At 36.0% G+C, this 19,937-nt stretch overlaps 1 protein-coding gene and 1 pseudogene across 1 annotated transcript in view; one reads left to right on the top strand and one right to left on the bottom strand.

The window, feature by feature from the left end:
- The window catches only part of CYYR1 (cysteine and tyrosine rich 1), a 124,202-nt gene that overhangs the window by 22,420 nt on the left and 81,845 nt on the right, over nucleotides 1–19,937 (bottom strand). Inside the window, 1 exon segment of the mRNA XM_011358241.2 lies at nucleotides 16,451–16,545. Coding sequence (XP_011356543.2) covers nucleotides 16,451–16,545 — 95 coding nt within the window.
- LOC111738460 lies at nucleotides 5,468–5,585 on the top strand (annotated as a pseudogene).

Here is a 19,937-nt window from a genome sequence, read left to right as displayed (position 1 = left end):
AGGTGGAGCTAGAATTTTTTTCTTAACAAAACAAAGAAAACCAAACCTTTTTTTAATTATACAGAGAACAGTTATGACAAACAGTATTCCCATTAAATTCAGGAACAATATAAGTAAAAGCTTTATTTTATCAACGTCAATGTTTTTCTCCAGAATGGTTTTCCTCATGCAACAAAATCATAGAAAGAAAAAAAAACAAAAACTACTGCATGAAAGAGTCAAATCGTCATTATGTGTAGATAATATAATTTGTAGGAGACTACATTTGTCCACCATTTTGAAAAGTTATAGGGAAATGTTCATCAAAATGTAAATTTCAACAGGCAGTATCATTTCTAGCCATGCTTCCTAAAGAAATACAGCATATGTGGGCACAAATAATGACCAAGGATGTTCATCAAAATATTGCTGCTAAGGAAAAAATATCAGAAACACCCTAATTCCATAAAAAGAGGATTAACAAATAGAAGAAAATATGATACATCAGAGAATGAATCCTATACAATGATTGAAAAGGGTGAAGAGGTCCACAAGGATTGAGATGTTCATGATACATGGTTAACTTAATAATACTACAAATGAAAAGGCATGCATTAACACAATAGCACCAGTATTAACAGATAATTGCAGTGAGGTAAATTGTATTTTTATATACCAAATTTTGGAATGTATAGATAGTGATTATCTTGTAGAATGGGAAAATAAAATTTTAACTTGTGTACTCCCCAGAAGCAACCATTTTCAACTCTTTTGGGCATTTTTAGTACCGTTCTTCCTATTTCTCAATAATATTATTACATTTCTTTATTTAAAAATTTTTAATTTTACATATTGTAATTGGCTCATCTTACAGTTTTTAGGAATGTAGATCCCTCAGACAAATTTTATCCTTCATTAAATCAGTCATTAGTATTTATATTACCGTGCCATTACGAACTGCTGAGCAAGCAACATATCATGATCATCTTATAGTTATTTTTAAAGGCATTTTCACGAGTTCCTATTTTCTCATGTACCTATAGCTTCTCATCCCCTCCCTAATTCTTAGAAATCTTTCAAAAAATTACCAGTTATTTTTAAACACTTAAACACAGTAACAATCACGTTATCAATTCTGTTTTGTCTCCATGGTGATTTCCCTTATAGCCTGCCAACTCCAGTGGTTCTTTTTGAATCTGGAACTGTTTCTAGACCTGTTTAGTGGTCTGTGGGTGTCTAGTTTCTGGAACCTATTCTTTCTCTTTCTTGGTGAACTGCCCTGTTTGTTGAAGCACATCCACGAATGACTTCTTGAAGAAAGGTTCAAGGCAAGTAAATGTTTCAGAGTCCTCGCATGCCTGAAAATGACTTAATGCTATCCACATTTGGCTGGGTATGGATTCTAAGATGTTATTTCTCAGAAACATGAAGGCATTGTTAATTGTCTTCTAGAATTTGGTATTGCTGTAGAGGAATCATATATCACTCTAATTACTTTCCTTTGTGTGATGCTGTTTTCTTTTTTTTCTTTCTGAAGTTCTTAGTATTTTCTTTTTTACTCTTAGTCTTCTGAAATTCTGTAATGTACTTGGATTAAAAAAAAATTATTTTGCCAGGTCCTTGGGATATTTCATGTGTGAGACTCACGTTCTTCTGTTCTTGAAACCATTCCATAAGTTGATAATTTCCTTTCCACCATTTTCTCTGTTTCTCTTTCTAAAAGCTTATTCTGAAATAAGCCTTTGAACTTTCTGGATAAATTCTTTAACTTTTCTCATCTCTGTTTACTTGAACTGCTTTCTGGGGAATTTCACTGACTTCATCTTCCAAAGTTTTATTGAACTTTTAAATTTCAGCTATCATATTTTTAATTTCCAGAAGCTTTATCTTATACTCTATTGCAACACTCCTTTTTAAACTGTCCTGTTTTGCTTTCAAGGATGTAATTTTCTTCCTTAATCTCTGAAGATACCAATGATATATTATTTGAGATTTTCTCTACTCTTTGTATTTCCTTTGTCTTGTCTAGGTTCCTTTCTATTTAATTTTTTTTATCTGTTTTATTTTTGATATATGTATATTTAAATATCTAGTGATCCCTGAATCTCTTCCTATTAAAAAAGACAATACTAAATATCTGCTTGGAAGTTCAGTGTACAAGACCAGCATTGGACAGGTGAATTCACTTGAGGTCATTTCCCATAGGTTTTTTCTTTGGGGCTGTTCATTTTCCTCTTTAAAAGGATTCTCCAATTTCATACTTGCGAGTATGAGCTGGACTGCAAGTTTCCCAGAGCCTGGGGTTTTACCCATAAGAGTATGAACTTTCACAAAATTCTCATGCTTTCAGCTCAGAGACTCAGTCTCACTCTACTGTGATGGTGGAGGCTTTCAGGATAAACCTTTAAAAATTAAAAAAAAAAAATCTTCGTGGTTTAAAAGCATGACTTTGGAAGCCAGACTGCCTGGGTTCCAACTGTAGTTGCTAACCCTCACCCCTCCACTCAGTTTTCTTAATGAAACAGAGGTCAGTTTGGTGTTTAACTGACTCTCCTTCCAAATTTCATGGCATAAAATATCTGTGCTCCTGGCTCACTTGCAAGATAAGTTATTATTCTTAGTGTGATATGAGCATCCATCCTACACTTTTCTAGGACAGGTTCGTAATCTCTCATCCCAAACCACTGTGTCTAGACGTGTCTCATAAATCAGGAATTTTCAGGTTTTGGAAAGAGAAAACAGTACATACACTCTATATTATATGATATGCCCAGGACCAGCATCCTGAACATAATGCATTTACATTTCTGCAGTAAAGGTGGGAATATTAACATTTGTGAATTATTTAGATATTAAATAAAGCCCCGGATTTGTTCGAGTCCAGTCTTACCGCCAATCGAGTTATATAAAACCTTTCACTTTCCTAAACTTTTTGAGGATTTCAGAATTTTAGCCAATGAATTGTGAACCTGTATTTGTACTTTTCAGAAGAGATTTTTCTCTCTATGACCTTTCTCACCCCCATAAAAAACAGAATAATATTGATAATATTCCAATAGATGCCTACATGCATTTTAACTTTGTTAGTAAATTGTAAATTGTAAAAGCAGAATATGAGACATAAGGGCAGAGTCTAGCAGTTTAATAAGTTTTTTTTTTCAAGAAAAAAGATTTATCAAGGAAAATAATTTGAAATAAGAAAACTAAAAGTGATCCAGAAACTTCTTTTTATTGTAATTTTTAGGTCTAAATAAGATTAAATTGAAGGGCTTATGATCCAGAAATAATCAACAGCTCAATTATTCAGGCATATAATTTCCAAAATATGTGTTATAGAAACTGTTAATATCAAATAGGGATATATTTATATTCATTAATCCTTTTTTAAATAGAGGAAAATAGAAAATTAGTCACATTTTGTTTTCTTCTTGGCAGCTCTAACAAAAGTGCTTGCTCTTGAGGCCAGCAGTGAGGTTGCGACTAATATGTTAAATTAGGTTTTTCAATTAAATCATGATTTTGGTGTCCTTGATCCTTTGATAGCCATTAACAATTGTAAGTTAGTTATTTAAGACATGGTAAATATAAAAGTTATAGCCTTATTACTATTATTAATTCAGAGAAACAGTAAACAAGCTAAACATATAAATAATTTGGTTTAGTCAACTATTGGAAAGAGACGAGCTACTAAATTGAGAAATCTAGCATCATAAAAACCTTAAAAAAAATTTAGAAAATTTATTTTGGAAAGAATGTATGTCAAGGTGTGCATATTTTTTGGTCATCAGAAAGACCAAAGCATGATTAGAAGGTTGAGTCTTTCGGCCTCACTTCTGACCTCTGGGGAAGGGGGCAGGGATTGGAGATTGCTAATCACCGATGGCCAATGATTTAATCAATCATGCCTACCCAAGGAAAGCTCCATAAAAACCTTTACATGATGGGATTCAGAGAGTTTCTGGGTTGGTGAACACACTGTGATGCTGGGAGGATGGAGCTCCTGGAGAGGTTGGTTATAGAAGCTCTGGAAGCTCCAGTTCCCTGCCCCTATACCTTGCTCTATGCATCTCTTCCATTTGACTGTTTCTGAGTTGTAGCCTTTATAATAGACTGATGACCTAGTAAGTACAGTGTTTTCTTGAGTCTTGAGAACTGCTCTAGAAATTAATCAAACCTAAAGGAAGAGGTTGTGGGCATCCTTGACTTTGTAGCCAAGTTGGATGGAAGTGTAGCTAATTTGAGGACATGATACTTATGACCTGTATCTGGAGTGAGAGAAATCTTATGGGACTGATTCCTTAAACCTTTGGAGTCTGACACTAACTTCGGGCAGTTAGTGTCAGAATTGAATTGGATTGTAGGACACCTAGTTAATATGAGAATTGGTTGGTGTCAGGAGGTAAAACACCTCACAGACTTCCTTTTCTGTTCACCAAAAATCTCTGTAGATGAATATAAGTATCAGTGTGTATTGATTAGCTCCATGGTGGTATTGATCACTTGCTGCTAATGAAAAAATTTTGAATAAAATTATGGATTGAAAATTTGTAACAAAAGGAGACTTTTTATTCAAAATATTAAATGTATTCATAGTGGCTCTAATGATACTAGGAAACTGGTTTATAACACTTAGAAAGAATATATTTCATTCCATAAATAGTTTTTGATAAGTAAAAAAAAGATTCTGATAATGTTGCAATTGTTACAATAATATTTACAACACAGTTTTAAGCTTGGCACTGCTATACAATATACAATATATCGACATAGTTTTACTATTAAATAATGTATAAGGTAAATAGTAGATATGAAAAGAATACTTCTTTTCTGACATGACCAATTTACAAAAGCACTTTATAAAACAGTATAATACAAAGGACTTATAAATATCCTATGCTATAATTTAATAACCTTAGTCTCAAGAAAATGGAAAAAAAGGTTACAGAGATATTTGATGCCCATATAAGATGTAAACAAAATTATAGAATATTTCCATTAGGAGAAATTTTTTACGTGGACTGAGTTTTTAAGAAGTCCACAAATGAGAGTTAAAATTTGTAGATGTTTTCAAGAAAAAATGACCACAATTTCAAAAGAATAAACTTAAAATGAGTTCATTTTCTATTGTAATGAAAAATAAAAGTGAAGGAAAAGCATTCTAATCTTTTTACTAAAAAGAGAATATTGCATAATCCTATTTATTTTTAATAATTCATGTGTGATGAATGAAAGCAATGAAAAAAAATATCATTCCAAACTATAGGGGTGAAAGTAAAATGCACACATGAGAAAAATAAAAGTTGGAAATTTTTTTTTTCAGATTATTCTATTTTCTCAATAATTTGTTCTTTTGGCTACTGCATTAAAATACTGTAAAGTAATATTTTCTTGTTCTTAAGTTTTTAGAACCAATCTTTTATTCTAAACTTATTGGCAATTTTATGGTATATAATTTAGTAATTTAACTTGCTTACTTTAAAAATGATGGGTCTACGTCCATGCCATACTGAATGTACCGATCCCATCTGATCTCGAAAGCTAAGCAGGGTCGGGCCTGATTAGTACTGGGATGGGAGACCATGTAGGAATATCAATTGCTGTAGGCATTAAAAAAAATGATGTATTTTTTTCTTTCTGTTGCTTTAATAAATCATTCAAGAATGGCAAGAATATAAAAATGAACCCAAGAGAGTACAGTTTTCAGTATTAAGGATATGTGGTTCTATAACTTCTATTGATAACAGTAGGACTCCAGAACTGTCTTTGTCTCTGTCTCTGTCTGTCTCTGTCTCCATCTCTCTCTCTCTTCTTCTTCTCTCTCTCTCTCTCTCTCATCTATCTATATCTATTTCTGTACCCATATGTCTGTGTCTATGTATCTATATTTAGCTACATATACATCTATATCATATAAGACAATTATAATTTCAAGTATTAGTAAATTATTACTAAATATTATTACAATTCCATGTGTAAAGTGTTAATGGAGGGTAGAAACACCAATCCATATGATTTTTCCATTAAGTCTATGTTACTTGCAAAAACATCCTGTAAATTTCAGATATGCCAAAGATGTTTATTTTGCCCTTTTTTTTTTTTTTTAAAATAGTAGTCCTTGTCTCTAACAACACTTCTTAACAAATCTTTTTCTTGGGGCTTTATAGGTAACTTCTCTGTTATCCTCAGAATAATAAAATTAGAAACTAATGTTTCTCTAAATGAATAAATTTACCTTATTTACTGACTCTTGCCCTGTGGTAGAGGCAGGTGTCTACCTCAATATCTGTCCTCTACATTTTCCTTCATAAAAAGAACTCTCGATGGTTAATTGGGTACATGGCTACCTGAAATAAATATTGTATCTTCTAGATATTCCTAAATCATCTTTATATATATATATATATATATATATATATATATATATATATATATATATGATAAAGGATATAGAAATCCTTTATATATAGGATAAAGTTCTAGAAAATAGTTGTAAGTAAAATATATTTTGTGAAATCACTCAAAAAACTTTAAAGATGGCTGAAATGGGCTTTCCTCCCCTTCTTCATCTTCTCTCCCACTTTTTGAAATATGAGAGTAATGGCTGAGCTCTAGCCCCCACATTGGACTGTGAGGACAGTCTGCCTAGGGATCTGATAGGTGTGAGTTTGATGGAGTGTATGTCCCTGATAGCTATATGGAGATGTTATATCAGCCCCGAGTTGTCCAACTCTGGATTTCATGAGAGAGAAATAAACTTAAACTTTTTTTCATTAAAACCTCTGTTATTTTAGTTTACGTGTGTGTGTTTGTGTGAGATATGCCACGTGACCTTACCTAACACAATTGCTTTGCCAAGATTAGCACACAGAGTAAACAAAAAGAAATATTTAAGGTGGAAACAGCAGTTTTAAGGAGCGTATAGGTATTCTGAAAAAAGCATGAGACTCCATGTACCCAATTAACCAGCAAGGGTTCTTTTATGAAGGCAAATGTAGACGACAGATACTGAGGTGGACAACTGTATCTACCACAGTGGAAGAGTCAGTAAGTCAACTTCTATTAAGTTGAGATCATTCATCTTCCATCTGAAGTCATTAAATTTTTATGATTCAGTGAGAGACCTTCAAGAAAACTCTACATTGCCTAGACTTCTCAGAAGTATATGAAATGAAAATAAAAAATGGTCTTGAAGGTGTCGTGAACAGTAGGCTGACCTGCACATAACACTTCATCGCTGGAGTTCAATAGCAAATGATTTGATTGATTAAGAAAGCAAGAATAATTCAAGGCAAAAAGTACCTTTTGAGAATTGGTTGGTTTGCACTTATCTTCGCTGATCAAATTTTCTGAACAATTGCCTATTTCTTACATTAGATTTATAAAGTGAGTTCAATGCAGTTCAAATACATGTAATAAAATAAGAGTAATAATAATAATAGCAATTAAATGTTGTTTTGCAGTTTACTCCCTCTTTCTTCTCTTCCTCCCTCTCTTCCTCTCTCTCTCTCTGTGTGTATGTGTGTATGTATATATACACATATATATGTGTATATATGTATACGTGTATACGTGTACATATATGAATATATTTATATTTTATTTAAGAAAACGGGAATCTGAGTGAAGATTCCCTGAATTATATTACCTGATATGTTCTGTGTACCATGTGGATTCCAAATGTCACTATCCTGTTAGCTGCCCATATAACCTGACATAACACAGTATAAAACACTGTCAAAGTCTAAATGCAGTCATTCATAGTTACGAAAGTTCCTAAAACCTTTTTGTGCAGTATACATAAATGTGATCAATTTCATTGTTTATTTAACAGCAATATTTGGAAATGCAGTATTGACCCAGACTTAAATCAGCTTACAGGCATGGCCTAGAGGCGTTTGATTTGTCTTTATTATGCCTGTAATTCTAAACAGCTGCCACTAGATAGCAATATTCATGAAATACAGTATATATTGCACATCTATCATGTACTAAACACTATTCTTGGTGACAAGATACAAAATTGAGTGATACATGGTACCTCCAAGGATTTTAGAGCCATTCATGGGATAGTAAGAAAAGAGTGATTGTGAAGATCAATTATCTCCAGGCATAGAAGAGTAAGGCGATAAAACAAAGAATTTGATCATATTCAACAAAAGAGAACCACTTCTTTTTAAAAACAACAATATGAATGTAATAGAGTATTAATGATTTCTTAATATTTCTTAGTTGCATATACAGTTTTTTGACCCAGAGGATGCTTTTGTTGAATAGAATCAACCCACTTATTTTACAGGCAAGAAAACCAACTTTGTGAGAGGCCAAAATAAAGATCTTCCTGATAAAGAATAGAGCTCAGCAGTCCTAATGTCCACCCCAGAGCTGCTGATACTGCTGCGGACTGCCTTGTTCTTGTTCTCTCATCTTCCCGACATATGTTTATGGAGTCTCTTCACTCTGCCGGATACTCTATGAAGCATCAGGCATCTGAAAATGAGCAAAGTCTTGTCGGGAAGCAGAGAAACAGAGGAGAGAAAGGATTCCTGGAATGTTTGGGAAATTGAAGCTCTGAGACCTGAGGGCTGATTGAACTGGGGACGACTAAGTGACAGGCAGGAGTGTAGAATGTCTTCCATGTAGGTGACAGCCCTGGCTGCACAGTATGCAGTTCGTAAAAATGTGCTGAAATGAAGACTAGATGAGACATGCGGTCATAAGCTAAATTTAAATAGAAACAGCCTCTGCACAGAGGTTTCCCTGCCTTCTGCCTTCCAAACCTAAAAATTTCCCAATTACTTCTAGATATAATTCTCTCATTTCTAAGGCTTTGGCACAGTTCAGTCTTATGAAGTAACCTTTGCTGAAACTTTGCACAGAGTTAATTACCCTGATTTATGAAGATTGCTTTAGACAGGACTTTCTTCTTTTTTCTTTCTGTACCTTTTTATCATATGTTGAGTAGAAAAAAAAATCACAAAGCAGTTTTTTGTAACAGTGACCATAGAATTTCTATTGAAAGTCTATTTGTTGAGATTTGAATCCTGAGAACATATTAGACTTCAGAGATTGAATTTGATTATGAAAATGCAGCGCCCTCAGCATAATCCGATTTCCTTCCCATTGACGCCAGCGTGGAGAGTTTCAAATAAGTATGGAGGCTCACACAGTTGTTGACCTGACAGAATAGCAGCTACCCTTCAGGCTTAGACATTTAAAAATTTAATAAAGTTCCTATAGGACTGCGGTGGATGTTGGAGCATGTAGCCTTTTCTGATTTAACTGCTGAAGCAGGTAACAGACCACGATGGCATAATGGACCCCTGGCAGTGAGCCCACACGCTGTCTAAGCCAGTGTTTCCTCCTGCGGCCCTTCCAATTGCTAGACTGGACGTTACGAACTGGCCTGCCCACCCAAACAACTGTGATCCTCTTCCTGGACCTTGGCAAGTCCCCATCCTCTGCTGAGACAAGCCTGTCATTGATCACCATCTGCTAGGGAGGTCTCCTCTTCTAGGCCTGCCAGTGATTTGCTCGATTCTGACATTTATTGTCTGCATACAATTCTCACGAGCTTGTGGCTTCCCAGACCCAAATGCTGCTGCCTGATCACACCCTTCCAGAGGCCTTGCTCACACCCTCACCTGTGCCCACCTGATGTTATTGATCGGAACTGTCAGACTTTGATTTCCTAGTAGGACGTGGCCTCATGCTCATTTTAGTGATTTTCTTTTCAATTAGTGTTGACATTCAATATTATTTTGTATTAGTTTCAGGTGTACAGCACAGTGGTGAGACATTTATATAATTTAGGAAGTGATTCTCCCCACACCACAGCTCCTGTTAGTCTAGTACCCACCTGGCACTGTGCATAGTTATTATGATACTAGTGACAGCTTAAAGTCATCTACGAGCAACATCCTCATCATAGCACCACTGCCGTTCTCTCTCACTGTAGATGGCTGCCTCTACATAGCTCCAAACAGTTTCTGAGTTTTCTGTCTTATATTTTTATCCATGAGAGAAAAACCGATTTCAGCCATGTCTCATTCCAGAAGGTACAATCCCAGTGAAGGAATGTCATTGGCCCAGTTAGATTGAGGACCCACCTTTAGCTCAATCCACTGAGCCAAGGCCAGGAATGTGGCGATTGGCCCAGCTTAGGTCAGTGCTTGTGTCCAGGCCTGACTATGTGACCAATGGCGAAAGGCATGAAGGGTATGCAGGTGGGTGACTCAAGAGCAGCAGGGGATTTGCAAACACAATACAGACGTTCATATACACTATAATTTTGTATAGTTGGCGTTATTAGGATTCCAGATCCAAGTCTGAGTTTATAGATATGAGCTAGGATTATAAAGAATGAAGGACAGATAGAGACAAATGACCCCAAATCTCAGATCTCTGTTCTTCACCTAAATATATAAGTGGTACCACGAAATCAGGTAACTTCAGGCAAATTTGCAGGTGTGGGGCTCTGAGGATTTCTAGTGGCCATCTGCTCTAGCAGATCTTATTTCAAAAATAAAATCACTTATTTCAAAAATAAAATCTTATTTCAAATCACTTATTTCAAATCACTTATTTTAAAAATAAAATCACTTATTTCAAAAATAAGATCTTATTTCCAAAATAAAATCACTTGATTGCAAGGTTGGAGAGAATCATACATTTTTTTGACATCCTCTCTAGGCTAGATATGATGTTGAAGATTCAAGGAAGACAGATATACATGCACGTAATTATAACATACGACCTTAAGTGCAAATGGGAGAAGCAGAGACCAGGTTCTATGAGAGCAGAGGACAGCGCCTAATCGAAATGTATTAGCATGTGTGCAGGCATGTGTGTGTGTGTGCGTGTGTGTGTGTGTGTGAGTATAGATTGGGTGTGTGTGAGTAGAAAGAAGGTATGTGCAAGTGTGTATGAGTAAAAGAGGGTGTGAGAGTATATGTGTATTTAGGGGGTGCTTGAAGATGGCTTCCTGAGTCGGTAACCCCTTCTGAATCTTAAAGAAAGATTAAAAATTAATCAAAGGGAATCGAGGGGATTAGAGCAGAAGCACATTTCAGATCAAAAGAACAACATATTAATTCCACAGGAATGTGATATATCATGATGTGTTTAAGGCACCAGGAAATGTTGCTAGAATAGAAAATAAAGAGGTGAGCTGGAGAAAAAGAAGGGGCTTGGGGGGCTGATCTGTAAAGAAGTTGGCCGTTTTATTAAAGGATATCGAAAACAAGTGACAAACTGTAAGCATGGGTCAGTCTAAGAGTAAGGTGGAGAATGTCCCCAGGCAGCCCTATTAAAAAGCCATTGTAATTATTTGGGAAAACATGGTGAAAGGCAACCTGACTGTGGCAGTGGGGCAGGGAGAAAGGCGGAGGAGGGAGTTCAAGTAGTAGAACATAAAAGGTGAAGTCAGTGGTGCCTTAAGGTCATCAAGTTCAAACATGGATTATTATAACTCTATGCTATGCCCAGTCACTCAGAGCTTTTGGACACTTCCAGAACTTAAAAGCCATTAAATCTGGAGGCAGCTTATTCCACTACGGGACAATGCCCTGTAAGTGCATGACACTTCAGTATGATTTAGCTCCCCAGATCTCCAGTCTCTACCAAAGAAGAGGCCTCTGCAGAGAGAAAGTGCTGATCTTTTATAGGAATGACACAGAGAGGGCAGAAGATAAACTTTGCGTTCTGTTGTTGCTCATTGGTCTGATTTCAACTGAGTATGTTTTATTTACAAAATGAATATGTCTCTCAAAAGCATTATGTACTCTGTAATATTATATTACATAAACTTTTAGCATGATGAGCACGCATAGATAGGAGGTTTGCTTTATTTGCATAATCAATGAACTTTTAATTGTCCTTCTCTGAAACTAATGTCCCTGAATCTCTGTAAAACATAAATTAAAAATAATAGTCCTTGAGATATTCTTAGGTTGCTTCATGCAGTCTGATCTTCTGATCCCGGTCGTTGTGTAGTTGAAATCTAACTGGATCAGAGAATGCCCGCAGTCCCTTCCAGCTCCTCAGTACCACAACTAATTAGCAGAAATTCCACTCTAATAATACAGCTGCTGCAGGTCAAGAAAGGAAAGCAAAGCAGAAGTGGAAATCTCAGCCTAATGAAGATATAAAAAAAGATTAGAAGAGTTTTAAATTTCGGTGTGATAATTAATTAACAGTCCAACAAGAACAAAGTTCTCTGAATATTGGCTAATTGTAATTTAAGCTATATTCATTCCCACAAATCTCTCCCCCAACATCACCTCCAATTCTGAGGAGGAAAGAGATATCTTGTTCAATAATTCTTATCTCATTTATTATGAATTTAAGCAACAATGTCAAGTCTGTGGAGATATAATAATCATCCAGGTATTTTGAGCTAGGTAATTATAACTGCATATACTCATTCGTATCATCTAGCCAGCTCTTAATTAATTACGTCTACTTTGGAAATTATAGATTTGTTTCAAAGATCTTGGCAAATATGGCTATACTGTGATACAATAGTTGGTTTGGAAGATATCTTATGTGATTTTTTAAGAGCATAAATGATTCGAAAACCAGATTGATTTTGTGCATTTTTAGGAGCAGCTATTATAATGTGCTCTGAAATTCTAATAGGCCATTCTTACTGCCATGTAAGTTACAGGGAGGAAATGATGCTGGATTTGAACCATTAGAGTGGTACCACACCAGTTTCGTCTCTTTTGTATGTCTCAGAAGTCAGTTGCACTTCATCCTGTTCCATCAATTAGGACAGGCAAAGAGCAGGAGGACTGGATTGAGAAATGACAATTCTCTTATTGGGAAGAAAAAAAAATTAGCTAATGCAAGCTGTGTGGCCTGGCAGAATAAGGCAAACTGCAGTTATTCAAGTAATTATTGCCGGTGTAGCAGAATAGCAAAATAGCAAATTACAACATGGGTCATCACTATAGATTAAAGATGATTCTGATCAAAGTTATGCAGATTGGGCAAAGAGAGGCAGATTCAACAAGGAGAACACAACAGCAGGGGATTAGGGGGATAATAATCTTTAATTTCCCAGATTCATCTAAGGCAGGTGAGTGCTGGCAGCAGGATTGCGGCAGAGATAGTGAGTGCCGTGTGCTCCTCTTATTTCCCAGCTTCCCGTGCATCTTGGAGGGGAGGGGCTATGCGACTAATTCTTCCCAACAGAATATTAAAAGAAGTGATGCATCATTTCCTATCAAGATCAGCTAGGACTCAATATTTTTTCCTCACTTCCTTTTACGATATTAGCCTATCTCTGAGACTGAAACCAAAGGATTCCGGGATGGCGACCTTACGATATGGAAAGAGATCGAGTCACTGAGTCACAGCCTGAGAGACAGCCACACAGCTGAGCTGCTTATGTGATCAAGAAATAAAATGGTGTTGAGGTAAGCCACTGAGATTTTAGAGTTTATCTGTTTCTGTAGAATAGCCTAACTATCCTAGGCCTGGGTGTCATGATTCAGAGCACGGGATGTGGATTTAGCATGACGAAGTTTAAATCCAATTTCCACCACTGATGAGCTCTGTGACTTGACCTCTCTGAGCTTCGGTTTTGGGGGCAAGAATCTTGTTACCAGAATGAGACTTCATAAAGGGTTTCAACTCAGGAAACAAAATGAAAGTCCAGCGGTAGTCCCTGGAAATACTACATTCCAAGACAGAGGTAACTTCCAAGGAATCGTGTGTACCCATTAGGCTCCCAGAGTTGTATAGCTGAATGGGGCCCATAGTACACCTGATTTGGTATATAATATAAGAGCCAATCCCATTTTGCCTCAGAGTGAAGGCTGTGATCTTCAACTCCGATTTCACATTAGATTCAAATTAAATCAGTCTCTCTCTCTCTCTCTCTCTCTCTCTCTCTCTCTCTCTCTCTCTCTCTCTCTCACACACACACACACACACACACACACACACACACGTATATTTGGGGGTGCTTGATTTGAGTTAGCCTGGCCCCTAACTCAAATCAATTAAATCAGAATCTCTGGGGATGAGACTCACACTTGTGAAGTTACTCTGGCGGTGCTAATACAGAGCTGATAGAGAGCCAGAATTGGGAATCAGTGAGTTACAGTAACAAAGGGGTCTTAAGAGGTTTCTGTTTCAGTTGAAACTGGTTCAGGAGATGAAGGATGGAGCCTAAAGGAAAGAAACACCAGCTGGACTCAGATATGTGGAACTGGAAAAAGAGGAGGCGTTAGCAGCAATTTCTCAACAAAAAGGAGACAGTAATTTAAGTCAAAACATTTCCATTTGTAGAGGGAAAATGAAAGAAATATCATTATAAATTTTGCTATTATTTTATTTTCAGTCTTCAGTCTATTTCATATTCTTTGTCTACTAAATGAAAAATATGGGAAGAAATTACAGGTGTGTAAAATGAACAGTCAACATAGAAAAATATTTCTGATCGGTACTATATAAAACTAGTAAAACATTTTGTATTACAGAAATATAGAAACTGCAAAGTTGCTTGCAAGTTCATAGGTAGCCATTAGAAAACATGTTTGACTCCAAGAAAATAGGCAGATCAGTTTTTTCCAAATGGGGAGAAAACTCAGTCCAGCAACCTAGAATTGCCAGATTGATTTAGACCCGTTATTTATCTCACGTCCTGTTCAATTGCTGACCTAAGCAGCATTCAGCAAGGAAGATCCGTTTCCTAGCAGATGTAAGTGAATCTTAATGGAAAAGTATACCTTAATTTCCTTTAGTCATTTATAACGGTTACTCATATTTCTCCTAACCATTTTTGAACTCCTAATGTCCACTGGGATGGCAAACTTGAAAATATCTGCTGGTAATGAAAATATCTGCTGGTAATGGACAGTAATATATTAATTACTTGGTTTTGATGATATAGAAAGGTTACTAGAGTATTCAATTCAGTTACACTAAGGTGCACTAGTGCCAAAGATTTTTTTCTTCCTTACTTGAAATCAAAGTCAACAGTCTTAATAAATTTGGTCCTTAAAATACTCACACATTAGCTAAGATTTAATTTGCAAATGAGCCCTTTTTCACCAACGTACCCTCGTAAGGAAATCCAAATCATAAAAATTCCAGGGAACATCACCAGTACCTAAAACTTATTTTATGAAAACGGTTGAGATTATGTCAATAAATCTACCGGTTCAGGACTTTAAAGATTGTTTAATCAATCTTCTATCACTCAAGTTGGAGAACAAAATAAACCCTTTAACAAGAATTCAGATTTTATTCTATTAAAAAAGTCATTTTAAAAAAGCAAATCAGCTAGCAAGAGTGTTATGAGAAATATGCCTAAAAGAAAAATGATCATAGAGCCTCTTGGCTCTATTCCATAAATCTTGACCTCTTTTTCCCCTTCTGCTACTAGTGGATAGTTTGCTTCTTATATTAGTCCCTAAGGAAAGTTCTAACGCCGCATGGGGCTAAGAAGTATAATTTGGTCTTTTACTATTTTAAGTTCAAGTTATTAAAATGCCGTGGACTCAGTGAAGTGTGGCTCATGTCATATAACCAACCCTAGAAGGAGTCATATGTAATGCCTCTGACAACGCTATCATGATAATGTAAAACTAATAATTGCTTTTTAGGGGATAAATCAATTTAAGACCAAGGCCTCTAAATGATATGTTTTAAAATGCTTAAGAAACACATTCTTTTCTACACTGAGAGATAAGAAGATGTCAGTAGAATAACAAATAGATTACAAGAGGCAAGAATGGAGAGAGGGACACCAATTAGAAGTTTGCAAGAGGTGAGAAAAGGCATTGGCAAGTGGTGTGGGTTGAATGATGGTCTCTAAAAAGATATATCCATGTCCTATTTCCTAGAACCTATGAATGTTCTCTTATTTGCAGAGTCCTCACAGATGTAATTAAATTAAGGATCTTGAGATCAAGATATCACCTTGGATTATCTGGATGGATTCTAAATCCAATGATAAGTATCCTTATAAAAGACACACAGGAAAGATTTGACAGACAGAAGAGAAGAAGGCAATGTGGCCTAGAAGCAGAGAGTTGAGCACGGGCCAGGGAATGTCGGCAGCTACCGGAAACTGGAAGAGAGGCAAGGAAAGATTCTCCCCTTGAGTCTCCAGGGTGAGGATGACCTTGCCGATACCTTGATTTTGAACTTCTGGCCTCCAGAATCACAAGAACAAATTTCTGTTGGTTTAAGCTACAGTTTATGGTAATTTGTATGGCATCCACAGGAAATTAATACAGCAAGCTAAGAGAAAGACTGTGGAAGAGGGAGAGGACACAGTGATTTAGGATACTGCAGAAGTCCAGAAGAGCAGGATCTAAGGGCATTCATGAGTGAGGCCGGAAATGAGGTAGACAGATAAGCAGAAGGTTATATCAGTGAAAATCTGCTGGTCTGAATGCATGAAATATCAGTGAGCAGATCAGAATGGCTGAAAAGAAGAATAATATTCTCAAACAATGGGAAGGAAAATTCAAAAGGGAGGAAATATGAACAGAATGCAGTATTTTCTTGCTGGAGGAAAGGTCTATGGCAGGGAGGGGGAAAGGGCTAGGTCTGGAGAATTTACACCCCAGTCAAACACAGGGTAGCGCCTTAGTCTGCTGGAGCTGCCATAACAAATGTCACAGACTGGGTGACTTAACAGACATTTATTTTTCTGAACATTTATATTCTGGAGTCAGGGAAGATCAAGGTGCTGGCAAAATTGGTTCTTGGTGAGAGCCCCTTTTCTGTCTTGCAGATGGCCACTTTTTCACTATATCCTCTCATGGTAGAGAGGGAAAGCTCTGGTGTCTCTTCCTCCTCTTGGAAGGGCACTAATCCTATCATGGGTCTCTACCCTCATGACTTCACCTAAACCTAATCACTACTCAAAGGCCTCACCTCCTAACACCCTTACATTGGAAGTTAGGGCTTCCATATATGCATTTTGTGGGGAACACAATAATTCAGTCCATAACAGGCAAGGGATGTGGTCCATGTATGATAAAGAGACAGTAGGGGAGCTGTTCTAGGTCCTGACAGACAACAGAGGCAATGGGGTTGCAACGGGAAGACTGCTGAGTCTGTGTGTGTAATGGATGATGGAAGGCAGGAGGTGGTGCAGGAAAAAAAGACAGTGGTCACAGGAATTACATGCCAGCAAGGCCACCAAGCCAGCAGGGAAGAAGCTCTAAGTCCTTGGGGCTGCTGTCAGAAGGCCCAGCAGAGGGCAGGAAGCCAGTTAAGTATCCCGAGCTGAGCAAGAACTTTCCTATGCCTTCCTCTTCTCTCTTCCTGACCACAGCTCTCACTCTGCTGGGGCTGAACTGGGAGGAAGGGATCTGCTAAATGGGAAATGGGTAGAAAAGGAGAGCAATCGGGTCCACCTCTCTCCCTGAAGACCCACCTCAGCTAGAAGATGGGGAGAAGCCCGGCTTGAGGTCTAAAATGTTTACTGCCATCTCAGATTAGGCATTTAAAATCTCCAAATAACAGTGTTTTGAGACAGAAGAGTTATGGACTGAGTGAGCTGAAAAACCACAGATGTGCCAAATTTTCAGCCATCGGAGGGAAAAACCTTCCTATAAAAAAGTAGTGAGATACAGTTGTGTTTTGCTTATCTGTGAAGCATCATGCTTGTTCTATGTACTGTTTAGACATTCAACGAAAAGGAAGGTCATTTTCTCTAAGAATTCCAGTAATTGACATATTTCCTCAGAACATAATCAATAAGGTGGCAAAGGACCATACTGAATAGATGCTTCCTCAATTCTCTAGTTCTAAATATAGGAAAAATAAATCATGTAGTGATTATTAAATAATGTTTTTCTCTAATTTTATCATGTCTTATAATTCTTAGAGAAAGTTTTACATCGAACTTTCAAGAGCACCACATACAGATTCCATTTGCTTATCCCAGCCAAGAGAGTTTCTAACAAGAGAAATAGAAAAGACCTAGGTTTGGAGCTGGAATTGAAAAAGTGTTTTCACTCTGTTCACACAGACTCTCTCTTTCCCCTTGGTTCAGCACTTCATCTTTTGGTCTTATTTTCTTCATATGTACAGTAGAGATAATGGGTCCCAATTTTATTTGCTATCTTGAAGAAAGATTCTCATAGTTAGACTGAATTAAAATCTGACCAGTAATGACCACTTATCTACCGCTCTGAAATGTTGTAAGAATTAATGTTTTTCTGCAAAATGTACTGAAGATGAAGAGAACACCATGATGAATAATTAAAAGTTCTAACAAATAAGTCTATTTTAATGAATGTGGAGAAAACATATGGCAAAGGACCTTGGCTTGTGTGCCCTTGTACCTCAATGGCTTAGGGTAGAAAGGAATATGTGCAATATTTGAGTAGAAAAATAAAAGCAATAACAGACCCATACAATCCAAGACCATAAATACATAAACAGTGAAATATTCTTCGCATTCTAAAAAAACTAGCCAAATCTTAAAAATAAACTACTGATTTATGCACTAAGGCTGTAATGAAATCAAATGATATGCCTTGGAAATTTAGGATAGTCTATACAAGAAGGCAAAGAACTAAAGACAGGGCTGTTCAGATGGCAAAGAAATCAAGGATACTTCCTTCTCCAATTTAGAACACAGCATGGACAGAGTTCACTGGCTATATGTAAATTTGATAACTTCTTTTTTGTCTTTCAAAAAGAGATCAAATGGGGATATGAATGTTGCTTGCTTTGGAGGTAGTCAGGGAGCAGATAAAAATGCATAGCAAGTTTGACAGGAAGAGTAAGTTACATTTATAGAGCAATAAGAGGAGAATAAGTTATTTATGAACTTAAACATTTTCGAAGAAAGTTGAAGTCACTGTGTTCTTCCTGTACAGTAATTATTTCAGACTGTAAACCCTCCAGCATATAGAAAATAAATTATTTTGATACTTACAATTTATCTTGGTCTTTGCACCTATGAGGATGAGATATTATAGTGTCTGTCTTTTCTTTTAGAGGGACCTGATTTTTGATATTCCTGAAACAGGTATCATAAGTCTATTTATATTTAACTCCAAATATATTTTCCTTTTTGTATTGATTGCCTCTGCGCTGTAATACACTAGAAAGCTATAGCTAATGTTAAAGCTAAGATGAGAAATTTTATTTAAATTCTCTTATCTTAAATACCATCTGTGAAACAGGTGGTGCTCTGCTTCTGTAGATGCATATTTTTGATGATGAAATTTTTTTCTTTTTATTCCTTATTCATATGTGCTATATTGTTTTTGCCCAAATGTTTATATTTTACTCTATAGATATGTTCAGAATATATTTACTGTAGTCAAAAGTGTCTATTTTATACTTGATTCCAGAGGTAGGTGGGTCAAGGAAAATAAAAGTGAATGGAACTCATAATGGGTTTAACGTTCTTTTTTCCACAAGATTCAATTTTAGAGATGCACTGGATTTTACCAAAAAATCAGTCTCTATGATATTAAGTCTAATCGCAGTGGGGTAATTTTATTGCCATGAAAAACACTTGTAGTTACTGTTATAATGGATAGAATATATATATGGAAACCTCATTTATTTAGGTTACTTGTGAGATAATTTCGAGTCTTTTCTTGAGAGGTGGGACATACTTTCAAATATTTAAGTCCTTCTTTCCTTAACCATTTATTTCATTCTTTAAAAAAGGAAAAAGTAATTTGAGGTATATGATCAAAATTGAATCAAATTATATTTTACAAGTACATTATTGAGCATTACATTTTGATTAAAAATTTAAATGTTATTTAAAAAATCCTAAATAAATAATTAAAAAGCCCACAATCTAATTTAAGAAATAAATTATAGATTGAAAATTTTCTTTTTAACTCCTCTCTCCAAGACCCTAGAACTTTCTGGTTTATATCAAATACATCTACATTTCTTCTAAATTCTTCCTTTTTCCAAACTCAGCATCTTATCATATTTCTGTTCATTTTTATATCCTT

This window comes from Pteropus vampyrus, unplaced genomic scaffold (genome assembly GCF_000151845.1).
Source record: "Pteropus vampyrus isolate Shadow unplaced genomic scaffold, Pvam_2.0 Scaffold38, whole genome shotgun sequence".
NCBI lineage: Eukaryota > Metazoa > Chordata > Mammalia > Chiroptera > Pteropodidae > Pteropus > Pteropus vampyrus.
Note: the sequence above shows the minus strand (reverse complement) of the source record. Positions and strands in the feature narration are given on the sequence as shown.